At 45.3% G+C, this 12,009-nt stretch overlaps 1 protein-coding gene across 3 annotated transcripts in view; it reads left to right on the top strand.

Moving 5' to 3' along the window:
- LOC140186630 (src substrate cortactin-like) overlaps positions 1 to 12,009 on the top strand; it is a 78,547-nt gene that overhangs the window by 11,246 nt on the left and 55,292 nt on the right. For all 3 annotated transcript variants that reach the window (XM_072241010.1, XM_072241008.1, XM_072241009.1), the window contains exon 3: positions 4,823 to 4,896. In XM_072241010.1, coding sequence (XP_072097111.1) covers positions 4,823 to 4,896 — 74 coding nt within the window. The remainder of the gene's footprint in view (positions 1 to 4,822; positions 4,897 to 12,009) is intronic.

The following is a 12,009-nucleotide window of genomic DNA, read 5'->3' as shown; positions in this document are numbered from 1 at the left end:
CATCTGAAGAATTTCTCATGTTTAAGTTTCACCAGGATGTTGTTTGAATTGATGGACTTTAGTTATGGGAAGAGATTAGAGATGGTGTTTTGCCAGCAGCAAAGGAGGTTGATCAGTGACCTGATACAAGTACTGTATATAGTATTATATTCTTAGAATAAATGGTGAAAATCTTTTTCCTATAGGAGACGTATCAAAAACTAGAGGACATAAGCTTAAAGTGAGAGGTAGGAGATTTGAGAGGAATCTTAGGGTTAAGTTTTTTTTTACACAGAGAATAGTTGGGGTCTGAAAAGCACTGCCAGAAGTAGTGCTGGAATCAGATACAATTCCAATATTATAAAGGCATTTAGAGACAAAGGTATTGTACCGGTATGAGTAAACAACAGGAATTCTGCAGATGCTGGAAATTCAAGCAACACACATAAAAGTTGCTGGTGAACGCAGCAGGCCAGGCAGCATCTCTAGGAAGAGGTGCAGTCGACGTTTCAGGCCGAGACCCTTCGTCAGGACCCTGACTGGTCTCGGCCTGAAACGTCGACTGCACCTCTTCCTAGAGATGCTGCCTGGCCTGCTGCGTTCACCAGCAACTTTGATGTGTGGTACTGGTATGAGTATTGACTCTGACTATAAATCTCATCCGGGCTGCTGATGTGACAAAATTATTCTCTGGACAGTAAAGTCCCACAACTGCAAGGGGTCTGGATGCTGATCTTGATGCTATGTTGGCACCAGCATGTGTGGTGACACTTGCAGTCTGTCTCTAACACATTTAGTTGCCTTGTCCTGCTCAGTACTGTCAGCCTCAATGCTAATCAGTACTATGAGTCAGTATACCATGCCCATAATGTTCAGCAGAACAACAAAGCAACAACAATAACAACAACAACACAACAGCAACAAAACAACAGCAAAACAAGCCCCCTTCCTTCCTCCTGCCTACCTTCCCGCTGACACACATGAACAGTCCTCCAGCCCCAGGACAGGCTGTCCCTGGGCCTCAGCCTCCAGTGAGCTTATAGACTTGCAGATCTTTGGCTTCCACCTTCCCTACTGGACTTATAGACTGAAAGACTCAGGGCTTTGGCCATTGTGCCTTGACTTCTGGGCTTCTGATCAATCTTAAGGCTTCAATCTTTGGTAACAATCCCATGACACAATGGGACCTCGAAGTCTGTACTTGTCATTGACAGGACCCCAAACTCGAGGCCTCAGACTCTAGACTTACTTACTCACGCGCGCACGTGTGTGTGTTGGGGTGGGGGGGAGGTGGGAGGTGGGTTCACTGGCTTTTGTGCCTCTCGCCTGCACAGACCTCTGATCCTAGATCCTGCCGACCTGGGAGGACTTGCTGATCTGGAGGTGGGGTGTGCACCAACCTTCATCCTCACTGGTCTTTATTCACGGCTTTTGCTGGCCTGATATCCATCTATGATGTCCTTCATCACATGACAATCTCGCTGGCTTTCGAACACAGGAGAACAGAGCAGAGACCCTAACCCCTAACTCCCCCACATTCATGTCCCTAAATCCTATCCTGACCTCTAACGCCCCTCTCTGTTACAAAATCATTCCTACAAATCTAAAAGATATAACTAAGTCAGTTTGATTGACAGCATGATGCTATCCCATTGACAGTGAGGTGGTCCTTCATGTCTTCCCATTAAGCAGTGTGACATTCCCTCAGTACTGCCCCTCTGATCAACACACACAAACTGCTGGAGAAACTCAGCAAGCCAGGCAGCATCTGTGGTAAGGAATAGACAGTTGAAATTTCAGGCCAAGAGCCTTCATGAACACTCCCTCAACAGATGATCCCTAACTTGCTAAGTTCCTCCTGCATTATGGTTTTGCCGGAGATTCTGCAGAATCTTTTGTGTTTTTGATTTGTTGTTCCTCTGATGGTATGTTTCTCCTTTAGTTTTGCCCTTCTGAGAAGGTAGCCCTCCCTCATTTTTGCTTACCTCATAGTGCAGCAGACCCTTTGTACCATCCCTCTGATACTGCAGAACTCCCCTTCGAGCAATCTCACTAATCGTGTGATTTTCTTTCACAGTTGCTCATCTAACAGAATTCCATGTCCTTAATACTCTCCCTCAGTACTGCCCTTCAGATGCTGCTCCACTTCCTCTTTGCTTCTGTTCAGAATGTATGTTTTCTTCATACCATCCACTGACAGTGCGACAGTCCTGCCCTTAGTGCAGTACTCTGTCAGTGAAGCCCCTCGTAAGGTGCAGCACTCTCTCAGAAATACCATCCACCAACAGTGCGACAGTCCTGACCTTTCAATAGTGCAGAACTCTCTCAGTACAGCCTCAACGTACGGTGCAGAACTCTCTCAGTGCAGCACTCTCGGTCATTCCCCTCAGCTGATTTGGTATTGTCCCACTGACAGTGCTGTATGCACGCTCTTTACAGTCCCATCTGATAATGCAGTACTGTTCCAATACCTGAACTTTGACAAACTTCTACAGACATGTGGTGGAGTATATATTACTGGCAACATCACAGCCTGATATGGAAACACCAATGCCTTTGAAAGGAAAATCCGACAAAGAATAGTGGATACGGCCCAATTCATAATGGGCAAAGCCCTCCCCGCCGTTGAGCACATTTACACTGAGTGCTGTCGCAGAAAAGCAGCATCCATCAACCAGTAGGAAGAAGGTACAGGAGCCTCAGAACTCACACCACCAAGTTGAGGAACCGTTATTACCCTTTAGCTATCAGACTCTTGAACCAGTGGGGATAACTCATCCCACATCCTATGGACTCACTTTCAAGGAATGTTCATCTCGTACTTTTGATATTTATTGCTTATTTATTAATTATTATTATTTCATTTTGGATTTTGGATTTGTACAGTTTGTTGTCTTTTAAACACTGGCTGACTGCCCAAATTGGTGTGGTCTGTCATTAATTCTATTATTCTTGGGGTCCGAGTCCATAGGACATTCAAGGCTGCTGCGCAGGTTTACTCTGTGGTTAAGAAAGCATATGATGCATTGGCTTTCATCAATCATGGGACTGAGTTTAGGAACCGAGAGGTAACGTTACAGCTATATAGGACCCTGGTCAGATCACACTTGGAGCACTGTGCTCAGTTTTGGTCGCCTCACTATAGGAAGGATGTGGAAATCATAGAAAGGGTGCAGAGGAGATTTACAAGAATGTTGTCTGGGTTGGGGAGCATGTCTTATGAGAATAGGTTGGGTGAACCCGGCCTTTTTATTCTTGGAGCAACAGAGGATGAGAGGTGACCTGATAGAGGTGTACAAGATATTGAGAGGCATTAATCATGTGGATAGTCAGAGGCTTTTTCCCAGGGCTGAAATGGCTAGCACAAGAGGGTACAGTTTTAAGGTGCTTGGAGGTAGGTACAGCGGAGATATCAGGGGTAAGTTTTTTACACAGAGAGTGGTGAGTGTGTGGAATGGGCTGCCGGCGACGGTGGTGGAGGCAGGTACGATAGGGTCTTTTAAGAGACTCCTGGACAGGTATATGGAGCTCAGAAAAATAGAGGACAATGGGTAACACTAGGTAATTTCTCAGCTAAGGACATGTTTGGCACAGCTTTGTAGGCCGAAGGGCCTGCATTGTGCTGTAGGTTTTCTATGTTTCTATTCTATAATGGATTTATTGAGTATGCCTACAAGAAAATGAATCTCGGGGTTGTATATGGTAACGTATATGTACTTTGATAATAAATGTACTTTGAACTTTGAACGAGGTTCTATCCCACTGAGTGTGTGGAAGTCCATCAGTACTGCTCCTCCAATGAATGTATTCCAGTGAATTCCAGGGAGGAATGGTATCTTGAAGCACAGGTTTACTTCATTCTCAGATGTATTCAGAATCAGAAACAGGTTTATTATCACTGGCATGTGACGTGAAATTTGTTAACTTAGCAGCAGCAGTTCAATGCAATACATAATATAGAAGAGAAAAATAATAACAATAAATAAAATAATAATAATTAATAAACAGTAAATCAATTACAGTATATGTATATTGAATAGATTTTTAAAAACGTGCAAAAAATGGAAATACTGTATATTAAAAAAAGTGAGGTAGTATCCAAGGGTTCAATGTCCATTTAGGAATCAGATGGCAGAGGGGAAGAAGCTGTTCCTGATCACTGAGTGTGTGCCTTCAGCCTTTTGTACCTCCTACCTGATGGTAACAGTGAGAAAATGGCATGCCCTGGGTGCTGGAGGTCCTTAATAATGGACACTGGCTTTCTGAGACACCACTTCCTAAAGGTGTCCTGGGTACTTTGTAGGCTAGTACTCAAGATGGAGCTGACTAGATTTACAACCCTCTGCAGCTTCTTTTGGTCCTGTGCAGTAGCACCCCCCGCCCCCATACCAGACAGTGATGCAGCCTGTCAGAATGCTCTCCACGGTACCTCTATAGAAGTTTTTGAGTGTATTTGTTGACATGCCAAATCTCTTCAAACTCCGAATGAAGTATAGACACTGCATTGCCTTCTTTATAACTACATCGACATGTTGGGACCAGACAAGATCCTCAGAGATCTTGACACCCAGGAACATAAAACTACTTAACCTCTCCACTTCTGATCCCTCTGTGAGGATTGGTATGTGTTCCTTCGTCTTACCCTTCCTGAAGTCCACAATCAGTTCTTTCGTCTTACTAATGTTGAGTGCCAGATTGTTGCTACAGCACCATTCCACTAGTTGGCATATCTCACTCCTGTACGCCCTCTCGTCACCACCTGAGATTCTGCCAACAATGGTTGTATCATCAGCAACTTTATAAATGGTATACTGATTGCTATTTGTATTCTCTGCTATTTCAGAATGATATTTCAGAACAGGAGCAACGATGGGGAGCAAAGTCCGTCGATGGGTCTGGTCGGCCCCAGCACATCAAGTAGGTACTGGGTGAAACTCGGACACTGACCTACATGGTTTCTGGGAAGTGTTGTAGCAGGGCAGCAGATGAGATTATATTAGGTATGGTGGTGGTAACAGGGATTATCCCCCTTGCCTCTTTAACTAAGTATAATACAGGAAAGTTTAGAGAAATGTTGCTCATGAGTAGTGGTTTTCAAGCCAAGTTTATGATAACCAGAGATGCAGGGCCCTACTGAAAGCCTGTCATGTGGCGCGTGGCCAAGTGGTTAGGGCATTGGGCTCACAATCTGAAGGTCGTGGGTTTGAGTCTTGGCCAAGGCAGTGTGTTGTGTCTTTGAGCAAGGTACGTAACCACACACTGCTCTAGTCCACCCAGCTGAAAATGGGTACCGGCAAATGCTGGCGGTTAACCTCGTGATAGACTGGCGTCCTATCCAGGGGGCAGTCTCGTACTCTCAGTCACTTCATGCCACAGAAACCAGCATAAGCACCGGCCTGATGGGCCACAAGGCTTGGGACAGGCTTTGACTTTGACCGAAAGCCTGTGGATGCCACTGCACCCACTATGCTGCTAGGTGGAGAAATGGACCGCGTTGCCCCACTGATGAAGTGCTGGATTCAGAATGGTGTGTATTTGAAGAGGTTATATTGAAGTGTTTACATCATGTTCCTGTACCCTCAGTGGCCACTTTATCAGAGGCACCTTGTTAATGCAGATATCAGCCAATCATGTGGCAGCAACCCAAATGCATAGAAGCATGCAGACATGGTCAAGAGGTTCCGTTGTTGCTCAGACCAAACATCAGAATGGGGAGGACATGTGATCCAAGTGACTTTGATGGTGGGTCATTGTTGGTGCCAGACAGGGTGGTTTAGGTATCTCTGAAACTGCTGATCTCCTGGGATTTTCATGCACAGTAGTCTTTAGAGTTTACAGAGAATGGTCCAAGAAATGAAAACATCTAGTGAGCCGCAGTTCTGTGGCTGAAAACACCTTGTTAGTGAGAGAGCTCAGAGGAGAATGGCCTGGCATGCATTATAAACGATGTGCAGAAGAGCATCTCTGAATGTACAATACATTGCATCTTGAAGTGGACGGCCTGTAGCAGCAGAAGACCATGAACTGACACTCAGTGGCCACTTTATTAGGTACCAAGTGTATAATACATGGAGGAGGAGGCTGCTATGAATAAACTGCATTGATGAAGGATTATGATATGACCTTGGATGTCTTGTAATTTATGAAATTCTGGGTGATCTCCAGGTTTTGCTTTCCCCTGTTTTCTCATACATTCTGTTACATGCTGGTAGGCCTCTCATGCCAATGAATGATGGCTAGTGTAGTGACTTCAGGGAATATAGCAGCCACCTCACATTGAATATATGGGAAGTAGGAGAGGGAGAGATCTGTCAGGTTGTATAAAGCTTACATTCTCTGAAAACAAATTGAACCATTTGAATCTTGTCTTGGGTATGAAAAATATATACACTGTTTTCTCTTAAAAAAAAGATCTTGACATTTTACTTCTAAGTTTCTGTTATACATAAAAACTGTATAACTGTTAAACTATTGAAATGTAATTAAATATATTTTAAATACTACTTCATTATCATACATGACATTAGACTTGTGATATAAGACCGTAAGATGCAGGAGCAGAATGAGACCGTTTGGCATCTGCTCTACCATTCCATTGTAGCTGATCCTTTTTCCCTTTCCCCAACCTTCTCCCCATAATCTTTGATGCCATGTCCAATCAAGAACCTATCAAGCTCTGCCTTAAATACATCCAAAGACCAGGCCTCCAGAGCTGTCTGTGGTAATTAATTCCACAAATTCACCACCCTCTGGCTAAAGAAATATCTCCCCATCTCTGTTTTTAATGGATGCCACTCTATCCTGAGGCTGTGCCCACTTGTCCTGGACTTCCCCCACCATGAGAAGCATCCTTTCCACATCTACTCTGTCTAAGCCTTTCAAGGTTCGAAAGGTTTCAATGAGATCCTCCCCTCAACTTTCTGAATTCCAGTGAGTACAGGCACAAAACTTCCAAATGTTCCTCATATGATAACCATTTTATTCCTGGATTCATCTGTTGAACCTCCTCTGAACTCTCTCCAATGTCAGCACATCTTTTCTCAGATAAAGATCCCAAAACTGTTCACAGTACTCAAGGTGAGGCCTCACCAGTGCCTACAAAGCCTCAGCATCACATCCCAGCTCTGATATGCCAGACCTCTTGAAATGAATGCTAACTTTGCATTTTTCTTCCTCACTATTGACTCTACCAGCAAATTAATCTTAAGGATGTTCCAACATTGTATTTCACTTGCCACTTTCTTGCCCATTCTCCTCATCTGTCTAAGACCGTCTGAAACATAGAAACATAGAAAACCTACAGCACAATACAGGCCCTTTGGCCCACAATGCTGTGCCAAACATATACTTACTTTAGAAATTACCCAGGGTTACCCATAGCCCTTTATTCTTCTAAGCTCCATGTACCTATCCAGGAGTCTCTTAAAAGACTCTATCTTATCGGCCTCCACCACCGTCGCCGGCAGTCTATTCCATGAACTCACCACTCCCTGCGTAAAAAAACATACCCCTGATATCTCCTCTGTACCTACTTCCAAGCACCCTAAAACTGTGCCCTCTCATGCTAGCCATTTCAGCCCTGGGAAAAAGCCTCTGACTATCCACACTATCAATGCCTCTCATCATCTTATACCCTCTATCAGGTCACCTCTCATCCTCCATCACTCCAAGGAAAAAAGGCCGGGTTCACCCAACATATTCTCATAAGGCATGCTCCCCAAGCCAGGCAACATCCTTGTAAGTCTCCTCTGCACCCTTTCTATGGTTTCCACATCCTTCCTATAGAGAGGCAACCAGAGTTGAGTACAGTACTCCAAGTGGGGTCTGACCAGGGTCCTATATAGCTGCAATATTACCTCTCGGCTCCTAAACTCAATCCCACAATTGATGAAGGCCAATGCACTGTATGCTTTCTTAACCACAGAGTCAACCTGCGTAGCAGCCTTGAGTGTCCTTTGGACTTGGACCCCAAGATCCCTCTGATCCTCCACACTGCCAAGAGTCTTACCATGAATACTGTATTCTGCCATCATATTTGACCTACCAAAATAAACCACTTATCTGGGTTGAACTCCATCTGCCACTTCTCAGCCCAGTTTTGCATCCTATCAATGTCCCGCTGTAAACTCTGACAGCCCTCCACACTATCCACAACACTTCCAATCTTTGTGTCATCAGTAAATATTCTAACCCATCCCTCCACTTCTTCATCCAGGTCATTTATAAAAATCACAAAGATTAGGGGTCCCAGAATAGATCCCTGAGGCACACCACTGGACACCAACCTCCATGCAGAATATAACCCATCTATAACCTCTCTTTGCCTTCTGTGGGCAAGCCAGTTCTGGATCCACAAAGCAATGTCCCCTTGGATCCCGTGCCTCCTTACTTTCTCAATAAGCCTTGCATGGGGTACCTTCTCAAATGCCTTGCTGAAATCCATGTACACTACATCTAGTGCTCTACCATCATTAATGTGTTGAGTCACATCCTCAAAAAATTCAATCAGTCTCGTAATGCATTACCTGCCTTTCACAAAGCCGTGCTGCCTATACCTAATCATAAAAATATGGCTATTTCCCTAGCCATATTATTTGCCTAGGGAAATCTCACATGCAGTTGTGGTTGTTGTGTACATCCCTCCCTCTGCCAACCCGACATTGGCGTGTAACATCATTTACACCATTGGGCACAGGAATACATTCAGCCAGAGACTCATTCCACCGGGATGCAGCACTGAGCACCATGGGAAGTCATTCCTGCCTGTGGTCATCAAACTTTGCAGCTCCTCCCTTGGAGGGTCAGACACCCTGAGCCAAGGGGCTAGTCCTGGACTTATTTCCGTCTGGCATGGCTTACATATTATTATTTGATTGTTTGTGGTTTTGTATTGCTATGTTTGTACTCTGTTCTTGGTTGGTGCAACTGTAATGAAACCTAATTTCCCTTGGGATCAATAAAGTATGTCTATCTATCTATCTATCTATTATGCCTCTCCAAATGTTCATAAATCCTGCCTCACAGGATCTTCTCCATTAACCTACCAACCACTGAAGTAAGACTCACTGGTCTATAATTTCCTGGGCTATTTCTACTCCCTTTCTTGAATAAGGGAACAACATCCACAACCCTCCAATCCTCCGGAACCTCATCGTCAGAGGCTCAGCAATCTCTTCCCTTGCCTCCCATAGTAGCCTGGGGTACATCTCGTCCAGTTCCGGTGACTTACTGTATCCAACTTGGTGCTTTCCAAAAGCTCCTGCACATCCTCTTTCTGAATATCTAATTGCTCAAGCTTTTCAGTCCACTGTAAGGCATCCCTACAATCACCAAGGTCCTCTTCCGTAGTGAATACTGAATCAAAGTACTCATTACGTACCTCTCTTCTCTCCTCCGGTTCCGTACACACTTTTCCACTGTCACACTTGATTGGTCCTATTCTCTCACGTCCTGTCCTCCTACTCTTCACATACTCGTAGAATGCCTTGGGGTTTTCCTTAATCCTGTCTGCCAAGGCCTTCTTATGGCCCCTTCTGGCTCTCCTAATTTCTTTCTTGAGCTTCTTCCTGCTAGCTTTATTATCTTCTAGCTCTCCATAACCTAGCTTTTTGATCCTTTCATAAGCTTTTCTTTTCTTCTTGACTAGATTTACAACAGCCTTTGTACACCATGGTTCCTGTACCCTACCATCCTTTCTCTGTCTCATTGAAACGTACCTATGCGGAACTCCACACAAATATCACCTGAACATTTGCCACATTTCTTCCGTGCATTTCCCTGAGAACATTTGTTTCCAACTTATGCTTCCAAGTTCCTGCCTGATAGCCTCATATTTCCCCTTACTCCAATTAAATGCTTTTCTAACTTGTCTGTTCCTATCCCTCTCCAATGTTATTGTAAAGGAGATAGAATTGTGATCACTATCTCCAAAATGCTCTCTCACTGACAGACCTGACACCTGACCAGGTTCATTTCCCAATACCAGATTAAGTACAGCCTCTCCTCTTGTAGGCTTATCTACATATAGTGTCTAGAAACCCTCCTGAACACACCTAACAAACACCACCCCATCTATCCCCTCGCTTTAGGTACATGCCAATCAGTATTTGGGAAATTAAAATCTCCCACCACGACAACCCTGCTATTATTACACCTTTCCAGAATCTCTCTCCTTATCTGCTCCTCGATGTCCCTGTTACTATTGGGTGGTCTATAAAAAACATTCAGTAGAGTTATTGACCCCTTCCTGTTCCTAACTTCCACCCGCAGAGGCTCTGTAGACAATCCCTCCATGTCTTCCTCCTTTTCTACGGCCGTGACACTATCTCTGATCAACAGTGCCCCCACCTCTTTTGCCTCCCTCTCTGTCCTTTCTGAAACATCTGAAGCCTGGCACTTGAAGTTACCATTCCTGCCCCTAAGCCATCCAAGTCTCTGTAATGGCTACTACATCATAGCTCCAAGTACTGATCCACGCTCTAAGCTTATCTGCTTTGTTCATAATACTCCTTGCATTAAAATAGACATATCTCAAACCATTGGTCTGAGTGCATCCCTTCTCGATCACCTGCCTATCTTCTCTCTTGCACTGTCTCCAAGCTTTCTCTATTTGTGAGCCAACCGACTCTTCCTCCATCACTTCAGTTTGGTTCCAACCCCCCCCCAGCAATCCTAGTTTAAACTCTCCTCAACAGCCTTAGCAAACCTCCCCTCCAGGATATTGGTCCCCCTGGGATTCAAGTGCAGCCCGTCCCTTTTTGTACAGGTCACTCCTGCCCCAAAAGAGGTCCCAATGATCCAGAAATCTGAATCTCTGCCCCCTGCTCCAATCTTTCAGCCGCACATTTATCTTCCACCACACTCTATTCCTATACTCACTGTCGCGTGGCACAGGCGGTAATCCTGAGATGACTACCTTTGAGGTCCTGCTTCTTAACTTCCTTCCTAACTCCCTGTAGTCTGCTTTCAGGACCTCCTCCCTTTTCTTGCCCGTGTCATTGGTATCAATATGTACCACTACCTCTGGCTTTTCTTCTTCCCACTTCAGGATATCTGACGCGATCTGAAACATCCCGGACCCTGGCAACTGGGAGGCAAACTACCATCCGTGCTTCTTTCCTGTGTCCACAGAGATGCCTTTTTGACCCCCTAACTATAGAGTCCCCTATTACTGCTGCCATTCTCTTCCTTTCCCTACCCTTCTAAGCCACAGGGCCAGACTCTGTGCCAGAGGCGCGGCCACTGTTGCTTCCCCCAGTTATGCCACCCCCCCACCCCCCCATAGTACTCAAGCAGGAATACTTATTGTCAAGGGGTACAGCCACAGGGGTAGTCTCTGGCAACTGAGTCCTGCCCTTCCCTTTCCTGACTGTTACTCACTTATCTGTGTCCTGAGACCCCAGTGTGACTACTTGTCTATAGCTCCTCTCTATCATCTCCTCACTCTCCCTGACCAGACGAAGGTCATCGAGCTGCACCTCCAGTTCCCTAATGCGGTCCCTAAGGAGCTACAGCTCGATGCACCTGGCTGGGAGTCTCCCGGACCTCCCACATCTGACACAGAGCACAGAACACTGGCCTCACACACATTCTTCCTGTCTGGATTCTACACAGGTAACCTACCTTGTCTCAACCCATTAATGCTGAAGCCCTGTTGAGCCAAAGCCTTCCTACTCTGTCTCCCTCTACTCCGTCGCCTGCTCCTCCGATGCCTGCTCTATAAGGCTGTCTCCTTAGAAACTCTTCTCGCTGTTCTCACTGGCTGACGTCCACGTGCTTGCACAGTCGTGCCCCGATCAAACCGCTGAAGAAATAACCGTCTCCCTTTAAACTCTTCTCACTATTCTCACTGGCTGACGTCCACGTGCTTGCACAGTCGTGCCCCGATCAAACTGCTGTCTCCCTTTAATTCATCTTGCTTTTAAACATCATTGGATGTTTCCAATGATAGGAGAGTTGAAGACTGGAGGACACAGCCTCAGAATAGAGGGGCGTCCTTATAGAATGGAGATGAAGAGGAATTTCTTTATC

This window comes from Mobula birostris, chromosome 23 (assembly GCF_030028105.1).
Source record: "Mobula birostris isolate sMobBir1 chromosome 23, sMobBir1.hap1, whole genome shotgun sequence".
NCBI lineage: Eukaryota > Metazoa > Chordata > Chondrichthyes > Myliobatiformes > Myliobatidae > Mobula > Mobula birostris.
Note: the sequence above shows the minus strand (reverse complement) of the source record. Positions and strands in the feature narration are given on the sequence as shown.